The sequence below is a fragment of the Pomacea canaliculata genome, linkage group LG11 (assembly GCF_003073045.1).
Source record: "Pomacea canaliculata isolate SZHN2017 linkage group LG11, ASM307304v1, whole genome shotgun sequence".
NCBI lineage: Eukaryota > Metazoa > Mollusca > Gastropoda > Architaenioglossa > Ampullariidae > Pomacea > Pomacea canaliculata.
Window position 1 is genome coordinate 8,379,656 of NC_037600.1, and position 22,048 is coordinate 8,401,703.

At 44.5% G+C, this 22,048-nt stretch overlaps 1 protein-coding gene across 2 annotated transcripts in view; it reads left to right on the top strand.

The window, feature by feature from the left end:
- Positions 1 to 1,660: 1,660 nt before the first annotated feature.
- LOC112574892 (limbic system-associated membrane protein-like) overlaps positions 1,661 to 22,048 on the top strand; it is a 126,022-nt gene continuing 105,634 nt past the window's right edge. Inside the window, exon 1 of one of the 2 annotated variants that reach the window (XM_025256254.1) lies at positions 1,661 to 3,316. In XM_025256254.1, coding sequence (XP_025112039.1) covers positions 3,214 to 3,316 — 103 coding nt within the window. In that variant the 5' untranslated portion in view covers positions 1,661 to 3,213. The remainder of the gene's footprint in view (positions 3,317 to 22,048) is intronic. The other variant, XM_025256252.1, reaches the window with a different exon arrangement.

A 22,048-nucleotide genomic window follows, 5' to 3' on the forward strand; every position in this document is an offset into this window, starting at 1 on the left:
ACGAAGCAGTGCCTGCCGGGAAGGAGGATACGAGGGTGGGAGGGAGAAGGAAAACAAGAGGACGTTTGTCACCGAGTTGAAAATGAACCTCCGGCATGTTGCCAGTGGGTGACAAGCTGCAGGCTCTCCGGTTCGGTTTTCCTGTGACGTCGGAATGTTGACGGGAACAACGGTTACACGGTTCGTGAAAGGGAAACAACTTGGCTGCTGGGAAGTGAGCGACTCCATCAGGTTACGGATGTGCCGCTGGTTCATAACCCACGGCCCGCAGGGTGAAAAACGGAGGATGAGGAAAGCAGGGAGGATGTCTTGTGGTGGATGGCCGTCTGCCTCAAACCCTCCCACTCATCCTTCTGTTCATTACGATGCGATGCTGTTGGTGATGTGGACATGCGCAATATCCAATCAATCTCTCACCCGTATTAATTTTTTCAAAAGATAAAGAAGTGCAAATTTCTCCTTCCCCCTTGCCCTGCCCCCAACGGGATCACCACCTGTGATTTTAAAATAAAGGGTTCAGTAAGGAAAAAAAAAACTCATAAAGTAATTTTTTAAGTTATCGTGCGCCTGCTATAAAAAGCAACAGGTATATTATCTCGGGTACCTGTGTCTCCGAGGTAAGGCACCAGACGTGTACTGTCTCGTCGAGACTAACAGCGGAGAACAAGAGGCTAAGCGTTGGTCTCGGGAGACAGACAGCAGTCCACCTATACACGTCCGTGCTCAGCTCAGCTTTCTCTCTCTCTCGTGCGATGGAAGTCCTGCACGTGAGTACAGCTCTCGTACTCCGCACACTCTCTCTACTTGTCTCAGTCACGTGACAACTACGCTCACTCACTCAAATCATCCACTTCATCGCATGCGTGCGTAAAGCACTCAGACATTTTGGCTCCCCCTCCCAAACTTAAAAAAAAATGGAAGCTGAAAAAAAAATTGCAGAAATTTTAATTTAAAATTCTTGTTCATGGCTGGTATTTACTTGCTTTCAAGTCGTGGTCACGCTGTTCCGACAAAGCAGCTGCATCCTGTGTTGTGTCACGTGTCCTCTTGTTTCGTGTGGTTCATTGTGTCATGACATGCGATTTGTTTTGTGTTACGTGTCACCATGTTTGTCCTCTTGTGTCATGTGTCTGTAGTCTCGTGTCGTGCTGTTCCATATGTCAGTTCATGTCGTGCGTGTCGCAGCATTGTGTCATGCATGTCGTCTCATGTCATGTGTCATGCTACGCAATGTCAGTCACGTGTCACTTGTCGTTATGTCGTTTTGTACCATGCCTGTGTCGCACATCCTGTGCCAGCTTGCGTCATGTTTATCCTCATCTACCATCTGCATCTTGTGTGTTTATGTCACGTGGTGCTTCAAGTCTGTCATCACATGCCCCTACCACATCCTGCTTCGCCCCACAATGCGCAGTCAGCTTCAGCACCGGATGTGCCGCACAGCGCAGGCGCAAACTGGTCTCTGAGCATCCGACAAGATTCCGGAACAAGTTAAGGTGGACGCGAGGTGGTTACATTGTTAGTCAAACATTCTTCAATGGAACCTCGTGCTTTTGCCAAACGACGATGACCACCACCACCACATTTTTCTCCTCCTCATCATCAGTATCATCGTTTTCATCTTGTCACAATCTTCCAATGATGATGACGATGTTTTCAAGAATAACTTTACTCTGAATACAGTTTCGTTGTTGTTACTTTTTAATACCCGAGAAAACAAACATCAGGTTACATTTTCCCCTCCATTCCGGTGTTCAAGCTGCACGCGAATGATTTCTTTCCCGATATATCCGCCATCATCATCATCACCGACAACTCTCTCGCGCAGCAACGGGCAACTGTAGCGCAACCCGGCGCGAGGCGTCCCCGCGTTTTGATTGGTCGACATCCTTGTTGGCGGCGCAGGCGGCGCGGGGCGCTGCAAGTAGCGTTCACTGCAAATGTTCACATTCCCGTCGGAAACCCGCACTCAACCACGCGCCCAGCGCGCGCACGCTCTCACACGCACGCACACACAACCAGGGACACGCCGGCGCATGCGCCGTTGCAGGCCAAGGCAACAAGCTCGGGGAGTGGAGGAACAGAACAAAACAAGTTGCGAGAACGATACCAGTCGCCGAGAGAACGAAAGTTGCTGGTAAAACTGTTTTTTAATTTCTGAAAAAAAAAAAAAATAATAACAGCATCTAAGTGGAAGAGGAGCAAGGATCGCAGAATGTGAGTACCCGACACGTGGTGAAGATTGTGTTTGTGTTTTGACCAAAACTACCCGCTTAATTCCCGCTACAAGGAAAGGGGTGCGATGACACCTACCCCACGTACCCGCTTGTTGGATCTACACCGGTGTGACATCGAACCCTCGGCCGACAAGGGGAGGAGAGACTTGATGGCGGTGCTGTCCCCCTGGCTACAGTGACTACTGTCTCCCCTTGCTACAGTGACTACTGTCTCCCTTTGCTACAGTGAGTACTGTCCCTTTGCTACAGTGACATCGATTGAGGTCTTGAGGAGCCCAATCATCTTCAATTTCATCGGACGAAGTATGAGATGTGGTTTGTGTCAGTCGTGCTATCATCTTAACTTCCTTTTCTCCATCCTCCGCCGCAACTTTGATGACGTCAGGTGGCGAACCCTCCCAATCCGAGAAGGAAAATTTTATTTCTCTCGTCTGTGACATTTGATGTTGAAGTTTGGGAGATAAAATTTTGTTTTGCTTTGACTTCGGGGGTTAATGCTCGTTCCGGTAAAACAAAATTCAACGAATTAACGGATACAAACTGCGTGCATCGTTCATCAACAGGTGTTACCGGAGTTTGCTGGAGTTAGAAAGTCTCTCCCATCGCCACCAACTCCACTGCGGACAACTGGATTCACCTTTGCGTGAATTGATTACACGGTGGCTGGAGGTTCGCAGGCTGTGGGTTCAAAGCCTGATGAGATTTGCAGGGCGTGAGACCGTCAAAGCTTTTTGATCCCTGTCAAAGGTTCATCCCCTCCATACTGTCAAACGTTCATCGTCCTGATCCTCCCACCAAAGGTTCATCACCTTTCGTCACACTCTCACCTGGGACATGAGCGAGTGGTGGCGCTGTCAGCGGTGCTAGGAGGAGCAGGCTTTCCGGTGCATGGAGGTCAGCGGTTGCTCGTAAGAGTGCGCGACTGTCTTACCTGTGAGGAAGACCGGGAGGAGAAGGAAGCGAGCGAGCGCGCGCCATGCACGTGCGGGTGGACAGAGGGGGGCGGACGAGCAGCGGGTGGAGAGTGTGGATACATGTCCTCCTGACGACCGCCATCCTGGAGGCGTTCCCAGGTGAAGGTAGGTGGGATACAGAGTGTGTGTCTGTGTGTCTGTGTGTTGTGCATGCCTGCGCAGGTGTTGGGAGGGGGTTATTGGTATTTTTTTCTTTATGGGTGGGGAAGGAAAGTGGGTTGAGAAGGGGGATACTAGTCACTACTTGCTTTTGTTGTTGTTTGTATTTGATTTCCTGTGACATGTAAGCCGTCCGTTCTCCGTATTACTTTTCTCTACTTTCATCCTTCTTACTGTTCACCACCGTTCATATTTTCTTTACAACACATACTTTCACTCTTTCATACACAAACACACTCTCTCTCTCTCACACACACACATGGCTTGTTCCAGATTATTCTGAAATTTTTCTGTTTCGCACACCTCTAGAAGTCGCCTCACAAAATGTCATCTCGTCCCCTCCACCTCCTCCCTCCTTTCCACACCCCCTCACTCCACCTCCCTGTCATTGACCCCCGTAGCAGTGTCTCTCCATCCGAGTGAGAGATGGAGCCGGAGGGAGGAGGAGTGGGTAGGAAGCGGCTAGTGGCGCCGTTGTCCAGCGTCGGGAGGTGGTTGTGATTTCAATAATGCCTAACGGCGCTTGCATGAAGCTCGGGCAAGACTGCACATCACTGCATGCAGCGAGCCAAGCGGGATAACTCTCAACCGGAAATGGAGCTTGAATTAAGCGACGTTTCATTGTCAGTGTAATATGATAGTGCTGTGTGTGTGTGAGCGTGTAGGCGTTTGTTAACACAGTGGTTCTTTCTCTTTTTTTTTTTTCCTTTCTTTTTTTGTTCACATCGATATCATGGGAGAGCATTCGAGAGATGTCACGTGATTACTTCTTCTGACATTGTTCTTCTAGGGAGTGGTTTACAAGAGACCTTGTACAAAATCATGTAAACATGGTCAGTCGCTGCGTTATTATACACAAGGTCCCACCGCCAGGTGGCACCAGAGGAACACGCTCAACCCTCACCAACGCTGACGACAGCAGCTGGCGCCGTCCCATCATGCAGCGCGCGTGGTTCCCATGTCCACTCCCTGGCTGCAGCCATCAAATGGCCGGTGTGTGTGTGTGTCGCCCACCTCGCGGACTCTCTCATAGTGCGGAGTCCTTGTGAGAAAGCTTCCCCCTCGCGGCCAGGCTAGGCGCGGTCGCTTCCCTTTGCAGGCCGACAGAGGGCGTTGGGATAATTGCGCGTTGATGGATGCTGGCAGAGCGCACTGTCCGCTGGAGGTGCGGGGTGGAAGGACTGTCCGAGCGGGTGGTGGTGGTGGTGGGAAGATGTGGGTGGTTAAACGACTGTAATAATGAGCAACTGCTTTTCACGATACACGTGGGTGTAGCGAGCACTCCGTGCACACGCGCGACCAAACACACACACATACACACACAAAAAAATGTATCAGTCAAGCATACGCGTGAGTGTGAGTGTGCGCGTGCATATGAATAAGCTCGTTGTTTATATATATTTGTGGTTGGGTGGATATGTAGGCTTCAAGTACAAACTACACATAGGTCTACTTGAGCATGTGAATCCAGATTGAGGTAACATATTCAAAGTAACTTGCGTGTTTCTTAAACTGTGTTGTAGTACTTGCACGTGCCTACACACACACCCACACCCACACATACACACACGCGCACCCACACACACAAATGAACGAGGTGCGGGCGGAGGGATTGTCGAGAGAGGAGTCAGAATGAGGAAGAGAACAAGAGAGCTAACCAGGACAAGTTCGACGATCGGTTTCATCTCAACGTGCTAATTGTTGTCATACAATATTCATGGCACACCCTGTCAGATTTTTTTAAAGTCTATTATTTGAGGTTGTTGATGCACTCCCCAGTCCCCACCCCGTATGGAGCGGTCCGGTAGTGCGACGGTTAGCGCCGTCACCAATACAGTGACGTGGCCTGCTGCTGCTTCGGCGTAAAACACCGATTCCCTCCTCCCCATCCCCTGTCCCTCCCCCACTATCACCCTGGAATATTCTGTGGCCAGACCTCGTCCTGGGGCCGCTGTCACCTGCTTTCCGCTGGACTTTTTTTTATGTCGTCGATTTGTTGCCTTATCTCCTGTTTGCTCCCACTTCCATCCTCCGTGATGTGTGAGTGCGCGCGCGTGCATATCTGTGAGAAAGTGTGTTTGCGCGTGTGAGAGAAAGAGATGTGTATTTGTGTGTGTGTGTGTGCGTGTGCGAGTGTGTGTGTGAGTGTGAGAAAGAGATGTGTATGTGTGTGAGCGTGTGTGTGAGTGTGTGTGAGTGTGTGTGTGTGCTCGGCTGACATATAATCTGAACTTTTGAAAGAACATTTGTTAGTCTATGACTTTGCTGCGTGTGTTGGCTTCGGTCACACATATTCACACCTTAACATCCAGCCATTCAACTGTCATACTCATACAAAATATTCATACTTTACAGGTTTGTCAGCTTTGAATAATATATATACATACACGTTTACTTACGGATATAAAATTTGTGTACATAAAATACAGGCTTCTTTTAGTTAGAAGTATTTCCGCTGTAGATGTCAAACACATGTATACTTCCCGGAGTAGATTCCGCTCCTTTTTTACAAACATAATGTCAACTTTGACCTTTTCATGCCAGTGTTAGAAGTCAAAGATGCATACTTTTACATACATACCAATATGATTGCTTTGAACATATGTACGATTGTATACGTGTGTCTCTTCTGTGCATCAGTTACATGCATACTTTCACATGCATTTATGCTACAAACACCAGGCTTACTATTATGGTTGCTGTAACTGTTATCTACATGTAGACATAAATATACATGTATGGCTGTGTTAACCTCAGGTACATTCTTCGCTGTATGTGTCAAATACATCCAAGCTTTTACACACATGTATATCTTCGAGTCAGGAAGATTCAGTTACAGACAAGTATATCTGTTGTAAACTACAAGCATGTACATACTTATGTGGCCAGGCATACTGTAAACAGGAAATGTAGCAAATATTTGAAGTGAAGTATTTTGCGATGACTTGTGCTCTAGAGCTGGGATGCTGCTGCTGCTGCTGCTGCTGATGATGATGATGATGATTTTCCGGCTTGAAAGTGGACTTCATGTGCTGTACGGACGTGAAAGCAAAGAGAAACACAAACATACAAATACGAACTGTAAATAAACATAGAACACACTGAGAGACATATCAACAAACAAATATACAGACACAACAACACAAAATTATAATTAGTCGTTAGCCAACTTTAAAAAAAATAAATTTCCGGTTTTTTATCTTTTTATTTTTGGCATTCCATGTGTTGGACTCAGAAAGAACTTTCTGATGCTCTTCGGGTCAGTCTATTAGGAGTCGAATCTCACCTTCCCTTCAGTTTGCTGTGCGATTTTTTTTTTCATATTTGTGTTCAGTGTTGTTTCCTTCTTTGCACAAAAGAATCTCATCAAAGACTATAGAATTTTCCCTAAACGCGGGTAAAATAAATTGAAACATATTATATCATGTGCTTACGAGAAAAATGAATTGTTATTGACTGTTTGTAACCATCCAGTCATGTGAGGGAATCCACACCAATTAAAAAAAAAACAACAACAAACAAACAAACAAACAAACAAACAAACAAACAAAACAAAAAATCAAGACAGCACGCACGCTCATGCACACTGATGTCGATTATCATTAGGTATGAACTTACCTAAGTCAAACTTACTGGTAATTCATTTCATTAAAGTAAGAAAGTAAAGATCGGTCATGCATACTATTCCTGATTTAACGCCTGCTCTGTGGTTATCACACTCGTCTTGCTTATCCACTAGCTGCTCCACAGCCACGTGCATCTAATTTACGAATAATACGAGATAATCCAAAAGATGAAGCCAGCTTTCTTTCTCCTAGATTGATCGTCCTCGTTGACTGCCCCTATGATCTACACCGTTCACAACGAGGCAACCCCGGCGTCATGGAAACTAATAACAAGTTGTTGGGAAGATGTGACTTAATTTTACACATTTAACAAGGCGAGAAGATAAAGGTTACAATGGGGGGAACTCGTGGTATAAAATATTATTTTTCCTTTGAACAGCAGAAAACGCGTGGCCAGGACCGATAAGTCAGGAACGATAACCCGGCTTCCAGCATCAAGATTGTCGGTTAGCTCCGCTTGCTGCTTAGTCTCTGCCTGCAAATAGCGGAAAACCAGCGAAGTACAGGAACAGCAGCACGGAAGCTTTCTCTGTTTGTCTATCTCTCTTTAAAAAATAAAGTTGTTGTGTTCTGGAGGCGGACTTGCATGATTCCAGCTTTCAGACCCGTGTCACGTGACAGCGGACAAGTCGGAGGCGAGGGTTGGCGAGGGAAGCGAGGTCGTGACGTAGCAGATCCCGTGGTGGAGGGTAGGGTTGGTGACGTCACTTCCCTAGCTTTTCTTCACCAAGCCTCGCGTGTGGAACTGGTGGTGCCCCCTACCCCTCCTCGAGGGGTGGCGTAGCGTGACGGAGGGAGCGCGAAGTGTTTGGAGAAATAACAGACCGTTGTCCGGGGTCGGTGCCGCTGCTTGCTGTTGTCAGGGGCGACGGCCGTTACTTATCGAGGAAATCGGAGATGGAAGTTGCCAGCTTTTCGGTGCACACGAGTGCTGACAGGCATTGTCAGACAAGGCTGGTTTGAATTTTATTTGTTTACTTAGTTTTTTGCAGTTATAGCTTTCTGTCTCTATCAGGCCGTTTTCGGTTGTTTCTTCCATCATTTTGTGTGTACTTTTCCCTTTTTTGGTCAGTCCTTTCTGTCTTCTTTTTTTTTCTTCGTCCATCTTTCTTTCCTTCATTATTTTTTGGGTTTCCTTCTTTTATATCTCTTTCTTTCGTTCATATTTCTTTCCTCTCTATTTCTTTCTTTTCTGCTTTCGTCTTTTTTTTTCTTTGTTCGTCTTTCTTTCTTTTCTATGATCATCATCGTTCTTTTCTTTCTAATATCTTATCTTTCTTTCTTTTATTCCTACTTCGTTCAACTTTCTTTGTTTCTTTCGTTCATCTCTCTTTTCTTTCTTCATTCATATCTTTTTCTTTCTTTGTTATTTTTTTTTCTTTTATTAGTCTTTTATGTTCTCTACTCTTTTTCTATTCTTTTCTTCTTTTATATTTTCTTTGTTCCTTCCCATCTTATTTCCTTCAACTTTCCGTTCTTCCATTATTTTATTTGTTTTCTTTATATTTTCATCTCTCATCTTTCTCTCCTTGGTGCGTTTATATTCCTTCCCTTTTTTTTCGTCTTTCCTACCCTCATGTTCTTTCCCTCTCATCATCTCTCTCCCATTTCTTTCTCCATTTTCATTCCTCTTTAAACTCGTCTTTCTTTCCACTTCTTCATTCGTATTTCTTTCCTTTCTACATTCACATTTTTTTCTTTTCGCTGACCATCTTCCTTTCGATATTTATTTTTGGTGCGTGTGAAGACGAAGAACATGGTTTCCCAACTAGAAAGATCTCTAGGTCGAAGGGGAAAAAATAAAATGATGAAAACATTGCAATGGGAGTAAATCAAAGAGAGAGCAAGTATCGCCACAAATTTTCTTTCTTATGTGCTCGTCCATCTTTCCTCTCAGTTCTAAAGACCGGAAGTCGGCGTTTTCTTTTGCTGTCCGCGCTTGCGCAGATGTCAGCTGGGAAGATATAAAGTCTCTCTTTGTTGCAGTGCTTGTGTTTGGTGCTTTTTATTCTCCAGACACATTCTTCGACATCTCTTTCTTTGTTGTCCTTTCTTCCCTTTAAGATATAATTTGTACGAAAATATTTGAACCACTGAACCTCTGGACATAGCAATATTTGTGAAGCAATATATATAGAGATATTTCTGAATCACTACACAGGAAATTATTTCTCAAGCACTACTTTTGAACCACTTTAAACTGTTCTTGTCTAAAGTACTAAACGGCCTAGTCATCTGTCTTGCTGACTTACAGTCAAGTAGTATATTGCATTGTAGTAGTTGTCCAACCAGAGTCAAATATACAATTAATCTCTCAGTTGGTAACAACATCGCACTCTCATTAGGCTAATTTTTTTGCGAATGAGCACAATGACCTTATTTTTAACCTTTAACCTCAACGAAGGCCGCATGCAGTGCGGGAAGGCAGAGCTTCTGTTGACGATCTACTTTGTGATATACTGGGAAATGGGGTCCGCTGTGTAATATGATGATTGTGATCTAGTTTTTAATATACCAGGTAAATGTGACCCACTTTGTAACATTCCGTGTAACTGTCTTACTTTAAAACACCCCGGGTATCAATAACATCTAGTCAAGTATGTGATTATGTTTGGCGATTTTCTTTTCAAACCTTCAAAAAAATATTCCCAACATAATCACATACCCGAGAAGTTAATGTCGGTCCTTGAGAAGCTGAGTGTGTATCGTGTGACGTCAGAGATTTACCAGTAGGGATGACGTCAGGGTTGGTACTACGCTGTGGGCACCCACAGGGTTAGGGTGGGCATCCACAGGGTTAGTGTGGACATCCACAGGGTTAGGGTGGGCAACCACAGGGTTAGTGTGGGCTTCCACAGGGTTAGGGTGGGCAACCACAGGGTTAGTGTGGACATCCACAGGGTTAGGGTGGGCAACCACAGGGTTAGTGTGGACATCGACAGGGTTAGTGTGGGCAACCACAGGGTTAGTGTGGACATCCACGTGTGGGCACCGCGTGGCCCAGGCGACGTTGACTTTCAGCAGAACTGCGAGCAGCGCCGCCTATTCATCTTCTAATCTCAAGAAGGAGTCAACGGCCGCGACCTCGTTGCGCCGATTCTATCACCAGGCCCTGCGCTTGCCGCTGACATATTTGTTCCCTCGAAATTGATCTCAGGCAAATAATGTCTTGCAGAAATTGCATTCCTGTTGGTATCAACATGTCCACCAAGCAAGCTAATGTTGAAAGTCCGACCTTTTCTTTTTTGTGTCGGTAGGAGGGGAAGGAGTTCTGTTCCACCCCTACCTCCAGCCTCCCTCGGGCAGTGATGAAGAACGACAGTAGAAAAGTCTTGGGTGGGTTGGGGTGGGGTGGTGTTTTTTTTTTTTTTTTTTCTCGTTGTTTTTCGAGCTTCCCGTCGATATTGTCAAACTGTCTTACATTAAACCCTCGCCCAATTTGTTTTTCCCTTTGATAGCACAGTATTACAAGACCCCATAAAGTTCCCTCCGGCCTTGTTTCTTTTACGGAGGTGATCAAGATGTAAAAGATGGGGGTGAATGCGAGCTCGCACACACGCACACACACACGCACGCTCTCGCACACACATTAGCCACAGATTTTCTGTTCTAGGTTCAGCTCTCGTCTCGGTCAGACTGTTCTTTCTCTGCATGTGGCATCTGTTTACAGGGCTGGCTGCCTTGCCATGATATATAACCTTAGTTGCTGGCTCGGTCTAAAACATCCATCCCACCACCCCACCCTCACCCAGCCACCCCGATGGCATTTAAAGTGAGAAATTTCCGTCATGTGTAACTGGTGCAGAGTTGTGTACCTTCCACAGGGCGTTCCGTTTCATTCACAGGGGATGGGGGAGACAAATCGCTGACCTCTTCGTCATTAGCAGCGGTTGATACCCTTTCCTCCAGCTCCCTGTCCCAGCAGACGACAGGGTGTAGAGCTTGACTAGGATGATGGTCTGTTCACATGTAGCAACTCGCATTATTTGCTCCTCTCTCTTACACAAACACATGTACGAGCACCTACACTCGCATGCACACACACACACAAACACATGGACGCCGAGGGAGGACAGCAGACAATTTCACGTGCCGAAGATCTTCAGCCTCGAACCAAAGCCTCGAGGGGAAAGGACAATAAATGTGCGACATGGCGGCCGTTCAAATCACACTTTGTTAAATTTAATTGTTTCAGCCAGCCGACAGGTTCCAAGCCTCAGTGGGGTCTGGCAAACTTGACCGAGATACCCCAAGTAGTAGCATCCCTCACCACCACCATCACCACCACCACATCCATCAAGCCATCCTCCCTGACTAAACTCTCGTATCTTCCTGCTTTTTCTCGCGGGACCTCCTCGCCGGCGAACCTGATCTTTGTCACGATTGGCTGACTGCCTGAAGTACTTTTCACGATGATGCAAAGTTACTAAAACATTAATTTCGAGATGGAAGAAAAAAGGACAAGCGATTAACTCCCTCACTCCTCAACATTTGATTCGCTCTGGGAAGTAGATTCTCGTTGCTATTGGTTACCTCCCAGACGTCAGGCCAGGCAGAGAAGTGTTGTGTATTTTTTTTCACAATTATTTTGACATTACCAATAATGAGTCTGGTATCTTTAAAATTATTTTCTTGCCTGTGCATCCAATTTACTAAGCCCAATTTGTTGGTCGACGGCGGTTTCTTTTATTTCAGAGACGGGATGAGGAAGGCGGTTATGATAGATACAATGTGTATCAGGAGCCAGAAGATGATATACAAAGTGATTTAATCACGTGACTGCTGCATTCTAACGAGAGGCTAGATGAGGGGCAGAGAAGCTAAGTTATTAAAAGATCAAAACTGCACAAAGGCCCGTACTTTGGCGCTCTGCTGACCACGGACAAAAACGGTTTTCAGAGAGTGGTCGTGTCTGTCGGTGCTGATGCACGGGGTGCTCTCAATAAACCCCTTGTGCAACCGTCGAGCTAATGAGCGGCAGCCACGGAGGCTGACAAAGTGGAGGTTGTTATCGCTGGCGTGGCTGGCCATGGAGCATGCGCAATTAACCCGGACTTAACAAGCTCATCGCCTCTACCTACACACACAGGCAGATATATTCACATATCAGAGAGAGAGAGAGAGAAAGAAAGAGACAGATACATACATGCACATACAACACACAAATAAACACACGCACAGACACACATACAGACAGAGATAGAGAGACAGATACATGCACATGCCACACAACCAACCAACCAACCAACCAAACAAACAAACAAACAAACAAACAAACAAACAAACAAACAAACACAAATACAGGCAGAGAGAGATAGAGACATACCTGCGCGCGCGCGCGCACACACACACACACACAGATGCAGCTACATATACACATCAGAGAGACAGACACATACATCGACATATCACACACACACCAACAGAAACACATACAGATATATACATAGAGAGACAGATACATACATCCACATACCAAACACTCAGGGCCGCTGAGAGCCAGCAAGAGGCCCGAGTCAGACGACTCTCCCTTCTAACGTTAAACTATTTTCCCAGTATATAATAACATGTTTACAATCTGATTGTCAATATTTACACTTCATTCAGTGACGTCACATAGACTACAAACATTAGGACAAGTGCACTAGGGTCTACATCCCTACTTGAACATAGAATTGTTTACACGCGAGTGGTTAGTAAATAAGGAAAAGTGAATCGAACCTGTAGCATCCCGCTCCATCGAAAAAAAAAATCTCCAGACTGAAGAATGTCACTCTAACCTTTCTTTAAAAGAAAAGGAAAAGAAGAAAACAAATGCTCAGCCGCGGGCCCGGGTACAACAGACACCTCTGTTCTCCCACTCACCCGTCAGGCCTGCAAACACACAGGCACAGCTATATTAATGTAGATACCAGAGAGAGAGAAGGGGGAGAGAGAGAAAGAAAGTGAGAATAATAACCAGAAAGTAGGTTACACAAATATTTAGAAAGAGACGTACACGCAAAGGAAGAGAGAATAAACACAGAGAGGCAAAGACGCTCGTTAATATGTAGAGAGAGACTCACACATATACACACATAGAAACACACACGCACACACGCACACACACACACAAGCACGCGCCCACGCGGGGTAACCCCAGTCTGTACAGTCTCCTGCTCTGTGCCTGCAAATGTCGGTCGGCGGCCGTCATGCTGGCTCCCACGCTCGCACACTCTCGTGCACGCAGTCTCCGCCTGACAGACAAAAACTAACACTTGTAAATAAGGCCAACAGCCTCCTCCACTAACCTGCACTCACCAGGCCGCTTAGCCCTAACACGTGTTCCTTCATTTCGTTAACAGTCAAACTACACAAGGCCAAAGGTCAGCGATGAGAGTTTGGGTTGTGGGGTTCCATCCTCGGTGTGTGACTACTGCTTAGTGGCGACACCTTTCTCTCTTTCTCGTTGTTGTTGTTGATTTTGGAAAGGGAAAATGCTTCAACCTCGAGAAGATTTCGAACTGACTACTCTCTCGTCGATGAGGACCAAGGGGCGCAAGCGAGGACTCAGGGTGACAAGAGTTCTGTCACCATGCTCCAGTATCTTCCTGTTTTTCTTCCGTTTTTCTTTAGTCTGGCCGGATCTTCTATGACGATCGGTCTGCTGCCTGAAGTGTTTTCATTATTATTATCGACCTACACCAGTTCTTCTCGATTTGAACTAACTCCTGTCGACCTACACCAGTTCTCTTTGAACTAATTCCTGTTGACTTTCACTGGGTCTTGTCGACTTGAACTACTTCCTGTCAACTGTCACTACTTCTTGCTGACTTGTAGTAGTTCCTGACTTGACCGAGCTTTTCGGGGATGAACTACTCTTGTCAACACTCACTGTAGTTTTTGTCAATGTACAACAGTTCCCGTTGAATGTCAGGCCCCGGATGATATATGATATGCAAAAACGGAATTTCCTTGTCGACATGATGACGATGGTTTTGTCGAAATGATTTTGCCGAGCACATTCGACTATAAACTTTGTTGAATCCAGGAAATGGATCAACGAGTCTTGCAACAGAAAAAAAGAGAGAGAAGATTTTTTTGTTTTTATTTTCATTTTTTTTTTGTTTTTGTTACAAGGATATGATTGATTAAAGGTACAGAGTAAAAGAGAGAGAGACTGAATAACTGTTACCTTGTGAATTAACTGTGAACGTAGACGGCGACAACTACATTTGCGTACACACGCACGAGAGAGAGAGATAGAGAGAAAGAAAAAGAGAGGCGGGTCTGGCCCAGACGCACTCTCCACTGTGTGTATAATTACCTTCCGTTCCTGACATTTTCGTGACAGAGTCTGTTAGTGAAACGACAAAATGAGCCTCGACTGCAAGAACGTTGGAAGAACGCTGCTCGGCAGCCGCGGCGCTAGCGCCAACACCAGCAGCACCAGCGTCAACACCACCGCCACCACCACCACAACCACCACCACCACCACCAACACCAACACCACCCCAGCCCACATAGCAAACTCTCACACGGCAGTAGTTACATGCTCGCATTTTATGATTATTTGTAAGTAGTTGTGTGGGAGGACCTCAGTGACACAGGGTGACAGTTACAAGCGTTACACTGTAACACACACACACAGAGTGGAAACGATGCAGGTGCAGTAACCGGAGCTTCGTCAAGTCTCAAAATTATTTCCAGTTCAGGGTGCGTTTATTTCACTCAAAGATTCTAATCTCCAAATTTATTTGAACAGCTCAGTTACATCCATGAGCCTTTGACCATTGCATCTCTTACCTGGATTTTAAAATCTTATTTACCGTGACGCCTCAAAGGTAAGCTCTGAGTGAACTACACCCGCCTACACGTCACTAACAGGCTCACTAAATGGACTATCCCCGTCTATATGTCACTAACAGGCTCGTTAAATGGACTATACCCACCTATACGTCACTAACAGGCTCACTAAAGGACTATACCCGCCTACACGTCACTAAGAGGCTCATTAAACTGACTAATCCCGCCTATACGTCACTAACAGGCTCACTAAATTGACTAAACCCGCTGACACGTCACCGACAGGCTCAAAGGCAGAAGTTAGAGTTTACGTCCATACTGTGGGCTTGTAAAAATACAAACTAAATGATCTCCACCCGTTTATTGTAGCAATCTAGTGACGTATTTACCTTCTGTTAAACAGTCTAGCCACAACTTTATGTTCTGTTAAACTGCCAGCAACTTTGAACCTCATTTCATGGTTGACCCCAAAGCTTTTAAAAGTCACTTCATTTCGTGTTTAAGTCTCGCGCTGAAGCCCACCCCTAGAAACTTTTTATTTAATTATTTATTTCGTGGTTTCCTACATCGGCGATCTCTGCAAAAACTGCAGGGAGGTAACTGAAAGAGGGAAAAAACCGTTGTCACCGAGTGACTGTTACGTGCGCGTAACGTCACATTTTAACGTCCTTGACCTTTGAGGACGGTCCTAACGGAAGGCGCAGGAGAGACAGACGATCCGTCTCTGTACTGGCGTAACAGACGTCGTAAAAGGCGGAGGCTGCGGTTGACATTTGCGGAGAAGAGAGGCGGGTGCAGCGCGGAATGTTTGCATTGTCCAGCGTCCAGCGGCGGAGGCTGCAACGGCTATTCAGCGCCGAGAGCGACTGTGACGACCCAGCAAGACATTCAGCCATTGTTCCTGGGCGAGATGATACAAACAGGCTGGCTGCTGTCTCCTGTGTGTGTGCGCATGCGTGCTGCGACACTGCTCCGTCGTTGTGACGGCGACAACGGGTGGCTAGCAACGTGGAACTGCCGTTTGGACGACGTAGTAGAGGAGGCGCCGTGCAGGGATCGAACTCTCGCTGGAAGGTGGAGAAACACAGACTACAATCATAATATTAATATTGTTGTAGAAGTCGGTGGTGGTGGAAGGCGGTGGTGTCGGGTGGTTGCGGGTATTCTTGGCGATCAGTGGCGGGGTTCGGGTGGAATGAAGGGGTGGGAGAGATGAAATAACACAGGTACTCAGTTTCTTGGTGGCCATATTTTGTTCGCCTGCGCGCGACGAATCGATAATTAGGCAGAAACCGTGAACTGAATAATTTACTTCCGGTGTTAATGGTGACGCGTTTCACCAGTGACGCCTACGAGGAACGTCACGAAGAGTGCTGCAAAAAAAAAAAAAAAATTCGAAAACAAAACAAAAAACTTCGATGGCGGAGTAGAAAATGCCCCAACATCTTTGTAAAGAAAAACTCCAGGTAAATGTCGAGAAGTGAACTGGTTTTATCACTCTATCGCGAAAGAGTCAATCACAGCGTCCTAGATTATCGTTAAGTCATCTAATGACGAAACCGGATACCGGCCTACAGTAAGCTGCATGTGTGTGTGGGAGAGTGGGAGAGCGGGTCCTTTACCTCTGCAATCATCTTAACGGCCATTTAGCTAACTGTAATATACTAACTTTCACGTGTATATTAATATGCGCAATGAAGCGTGCAACCATCTGTCCTGTCAGTCAAAGTTATTCCACGTCTGTCCGTGTCTGTCCATCTCTTTTTTCCGTTACCTACTCAACGGTCAACGTTTCATTCACCAGCCATTTTGGTTTGCCCTTCCACCAAAGGAACCTACCCCTCTTAACAATAATAACTAGTAATAATGTTAACACTAGTAACAGCCCGTGACACTAGTTCATTGATAGCAGGTTGTAGACTGTTACCCACTACTTCAATTCTCCCCTCAACCTTTTCGTATTTTCCTCCCTCACAGACCCTCACCTTCCTGTCACTACTTCCAGCAAACGCCTGTACTTTTTTCTCCAAAGACCATAATTTTTTCTTGTTTTTAAAAAAAAAAAATATATATATATAAACAACTGAGGAAACTTCCAGTACTTTATAGTCCACATACTCCTGGGAAACGAACCGACAGACCCCGGAGTTTCAATCCCAGTTAAAGCAAAGTAACGGTTGAGCGTGTCCGAGGCTGCTACGAGAGAGTAAAGACTTCTGTCTTTATTTGAGTTAATTTGTTTGTTAATATTTTAATTGTGTTACGATCATAAAAAAATGTCACCGCCCACAAACCTTCTCTTCATGTACCACAATCGAGCATCATTAACCTGTTGTGTGTGGGGGGAAAGGGTAGATGGCGGAGGGAGGTAAACTTCCTGGAGGCTACATCGATCAGCTGAGTCTTGTGACCTAAACAGAAGCCATATATTATTCATAAATAGAAAACTCACTCCTACTTCTGCGCCGACGCCGAACTGGCGAAATTGTCAAACATGTGATAAAACATGGACTGATTGAGTAGTGTACCTTTTAAAAAAACAAAGGTCAAAGGTTAAAGGCACAGCGTACCATAAGAGGGAGAGAGAAATTTGACTAAGTCAATATGTCTGGCAGATACAACCTTCTGTTATGTAACTAGAGTGGTAGAGCTACACAGACATGAATAGAAGATGAGCTGTTTAAACGACAAGAAATGCTTGGCATGTGGAAGAGTAAATTTTGATGATCATAAAGAGGAGAGAGAGAGAGGGCGAGGAGAGGACTGAAAGGATGGTGAAGAGAGAAATAATGGAATAGGATATTAGAAGCGGAGCATGTGCAGGATTTGAACCTGCAGTATTTACTGCGGAACGCATCATAGTGTCCTGTCATCACATGTTGGATCTGGTGTGGTTCGTAGTTCTTTCTCTTTCTTTCTCTCTTTCTCTCTTTCTCTCTCTCTCTCTTTCACACACACACACACACACACTAACACTGGTACTAATACTCAAACTCGGGCCCGACCTCGGACCCGACCTCTATATCCCAGTCCCGACACATAAGGCCACGAGCATCGCATCATGCTCTCGAGTCACGAGACATTCACGAGAATTAATCTATCACGTGGACAAAACCAACAATAAAAATAAACAACACAGTTTTCTAACAACTCAAATGTTATATTATTAACATGTCAGCAACTTTCAGCTTAGGTTCCTGTCTTAGTCTGGCCTTTAAGGTCACAAAGCATGCGCTCTGATGTCACTGCGGAGGCTTGTGGGTAATATGTGTAACGGGTGGAGAGTGGGGTGCGTTACGAAAGAAAGCAAAAACTGGACAAATTAAGTATCGATCCTAATGCTGTAAAAATTGCAGTGGCGTGCATTTTTATCCACCCAATAAAAGCTTGAAAGACTAAAAAGAGAATATAAAGCTTCATTTGTCTCGAGGGCGACATTTCCGGGTGTCATTCTACCCAGCAAACTTGTTAATGGTAAGTGATTAGACTCCAGTTCTTTATGATGACGTGCATCATGCGTGGGTTATTCAGTTCCCTCCAATAATAATTCTGATGAAGTTTAATGATTCATTAAAATTTAAAAAAATCGGTTACGACTTTGGGTAAGTTTACTCTGACCTATACTTATTGTAATTTGTCTGGATGGAAATCAAAAAGAAAATTCTGCTTTTCTACAAGTCATCGATATTTGTTTGTTGCTCCTTTTCTTTCTTCATTTCTCATTTATCGGTTAGTTTGTTTTTTGTTTGTTTGTTTTTTTTTGTTTTGTTTTTTTTTTTTGTCACTTTGCTTACCTTTTTTCTTGTTTTTCTTCCCTTGTTTTAGTTTTTTCTTTATTTTTAATTTATGTTCTTCCATGTTTCTCCTGTATAACTTTCCCTCTTTTCCTGTTCCTTTCTTTCCTACTTTCATTCTTATATTCTTTATTTAAATTTTCTTTCGTTCATTTTATTTTTGCTTTCTTTCTTTAATTCATTTTTTTTTTCGTTCTTGCATCCATTCATTCTTTCTTGCCAATCTCTCTCTCTTATTATTTCTGTCTTTGCTTGCTGTACACACGAGACTACAATCAGACAGGTGCCCCCTACCTGGTAGTCGATGAGCTCTGTTGCTGTTGTTGCTGCTGCTGCTGCTCGCAGCCCTGTGGCGCTGGCCCACCATCCTCATACCCTCCCCACCCGCTCCTCGCCGCTCGATAAGCTGCTGACAGTCCTCCTGCAATTAGTCTCTGTGGCGCTGCTTGAACCTGTCAGCCGCTTTCCGTTTTTTCGCGACACGTGTGGCGACTTTCTCCAGACCCCAGTGAACACAGTCTGCGCCGACGCGTCTGACGAAAGGCTTACACACTCTGAAAAGTCTGATCCACCACTACCTCTCTTCCTCCTCCTCCCCCTCCCCTACCCCACCTTTCCATCCTCACCCTTATCACCATCCCCGCTAATATTCCCTTTCTCCAAAGCTGTCCCTCTTACAAAACTATCCCCTCGTCTGGGTTTTGTGTAAATCTCCTTTCTACACGATCCATCTTCGCCTTAACAAACAAGAAAAAAATAAGGGATGAAGGGTAGGTTATGCATTCACAGGGAGGAAAGATGAAGGGGTGGGGTTGGGGAAATGTGGACAGTGTAGATGCATCCATTCCTCACCTCCTGTGATCGCGGTCCTGAGCCTGGTCACCTTTGACCCCCACCAGCACCTTTTCAAGTCAGCCGTGAAATTGTCCAATCAATCGTTTCCATTAGCAGCGCAAAAAACCAGCGGGGTCAAAGGTAAACGAGACTCTCGGGTGGACCAGACAGTGACGTCACGGTTGGCCTCAGTAACGCTATCCATCTTTGCTCGTAGCGGCGCCCGCCGAAGTGTCAGTCTGCACCTTGGGCGAAGGGAAGACCACAGAGCTACGTTTCCAGTATCCATGGAGACTGTAGGCTGTAAAGTTTACACCGTGGTCAGCGGCTGTGAGAACTGCTCATCTTTGGGTCCGTGTCTGTGGGAAGTGGCCCGCTTGCATGCCCAGGGGGAGGTTACCTTTGTTGTCTTTCGGATTACCTGAACTTGGGAGAAGCTTGCCTGCAGTTTGGTAAAAAAAAAAAAAAAAAAAAAAAAAAAAATAGTGGCATCCACAAAGATGCAGATGTATTCATCCGCGGGGCTAACGGGGACTCGATCTATTTTTTCCCCCTCTTCGTGCTGCTTTTATACCTTTTTTTTTCTCTCCTTTCGTCAGTTGGATGTATTTTTACATTCGTGAAGGTCTGTGGATGGCGCGGTTTTCCAGAACATAACCTGTCAAGAAATAAGAAACTCGTCTACCACCTACCCGTGAAAGACCGTTTATAAAAAGTGTCTGTCAGTCATGTTTATAAAATTAAAAAGTCATGAAGTGCTTTAAACTCCATCCCCACGTAGCGAAATGTCAGAGCCTCGGTATTTGCTGATGTCCAACAGCTGGATTTGCCGTTATTTCCAGAATTTTCTATTGAAGAAGCTGCTCGAGAAAAGAAACTGTTGATTCTTAAGCAAAATAAAGTCTTCACAGGGTTGTGTACCTTGACATTTACTTCTTATAGGACGGCACATCGAGTTAATTTAAATCTTTTAGAAACTAGCAAAAATAGAGTCGAGCAATTTATTATTTATTATTATTATGTTATTCTAGGTATACTTTGTGTTTCTCACTGAAATGAATCTTTTGTGCTACACTCTCTTTTTCTCTCTCTTTTTTCGCTATATTTTTAGTTCTCTTTTTCTTCTTGCTTTCTCTTTCTATCTCGCTTTCGTTATTTCTCCTTCTCTTTTTTTTTATCTGTTTGACTTTTTTCTCTTTCCTTTTCTCTTTTTTCTCTCTATTTCTCTCTTTTATTTTTTATTGCTTTTTTCCTCTTATGATTTCTTTTTCTGTCTTTCTTTTTCATCCTTGCCTTCCACTTCTTTATTTCTCCATCTAACTTTGGTTTTTCACTCTTCATTTCTTGTATTCTGGATTACTCTTCGCTTCTTTTTTTATCTCTCATTTCTCACCTTCTTTCAATTTTTGTTCTCCAAGTAAATAACCGTCATCTTTATTCTTCTTGCTTCTTCTTTTTTTTTAAAAAAAATTCGCTCTTGTTCGCTATTCGTCACTTGTTTTCTTCTTTCTTACCCTTTTCCCCTCCTTCCTTTATTCCGTCTTGTTTTCTTCCTTCGTCTACCTTCGTCTTCTAGCTGTCTTCGTTCTTCCTTTTGGCTCGTCTTTGCTTCGTATGTAATTTTTTTTCTTATTTTCTTTTTTTTATTCTCTTTCATTCTCATTTTTATTCTCTTTCATCCATTTTCCGTAATTCATTTATTATTTTTTTTTTCTACCTTCTTTCGTTTTTAGTGTAACCATCATTGTCAAGCGACATGATGATGATGATGATGATGATGATGATGAGGAGGAGGAGGAGGAGGAGGAGGAGGATTTATGCAGTGCTTTGGTGTATACTGAATGCACTTTACACGAATACAAACAATTAACATCCAAATGCAAACTCAGAATTCTCAAAGCACACATGTAAGCTCTGACCAAACATATCAACAACCAATTATACAGAGACAAAGCGCACAGATGTCCTCCAGGCTGTCGAGGTGCAGGCCATCAGACACACCTACCATCCGCTCCTGTATCATTTCCTTCAAGAAAGCCATGTGTAAATTACATTGGCAAGGTTCAATTTACCTTTTTTTTCGTTTTGGAGAAGAAGCCTGCCACATCTATAGATCACCCGTGAATAACAACAATAAGGCGCTCGGCGGCTGGTGCCCGTACCTCGGACAACCTCACAGAAAAAAAGAAAAAAAAATGTTATGATCAAGACAGCGAGAAGAATAGGGTGCCGACTGCCTTGTAACATTCTCTCCACCCACACCGCATTTTTAAGTGGCATATCTTTTTATTTTATTGCAGGTGGGTTTTTTTATTATTATTTTTTTATTTATTTTTATTTTTATTTCTTGTTTTTGTCCTGCCTCTCTCTCTTTCATTACCGCCAGTGACGTGACACAAAAGCATTTTGAACTTTTCTGTTTGCGTTCTCACATTTCTTTCCTCCAGCCAATTAAGAAATTAACTGTGGAAGTGGGAGAAGGATCCATTTCAGCGATGTTTGTGTTATTCCACTAGAATACATCAATTCTAGAAGACAACAAAGGAGAAAATATACTTTGGTTTTTTGGGGTTTGTTTTTTCCGTCTCCTCATCAGAGTTCAGAAAAACATTAAAACTGCTGGCATTTAATATTTTGGA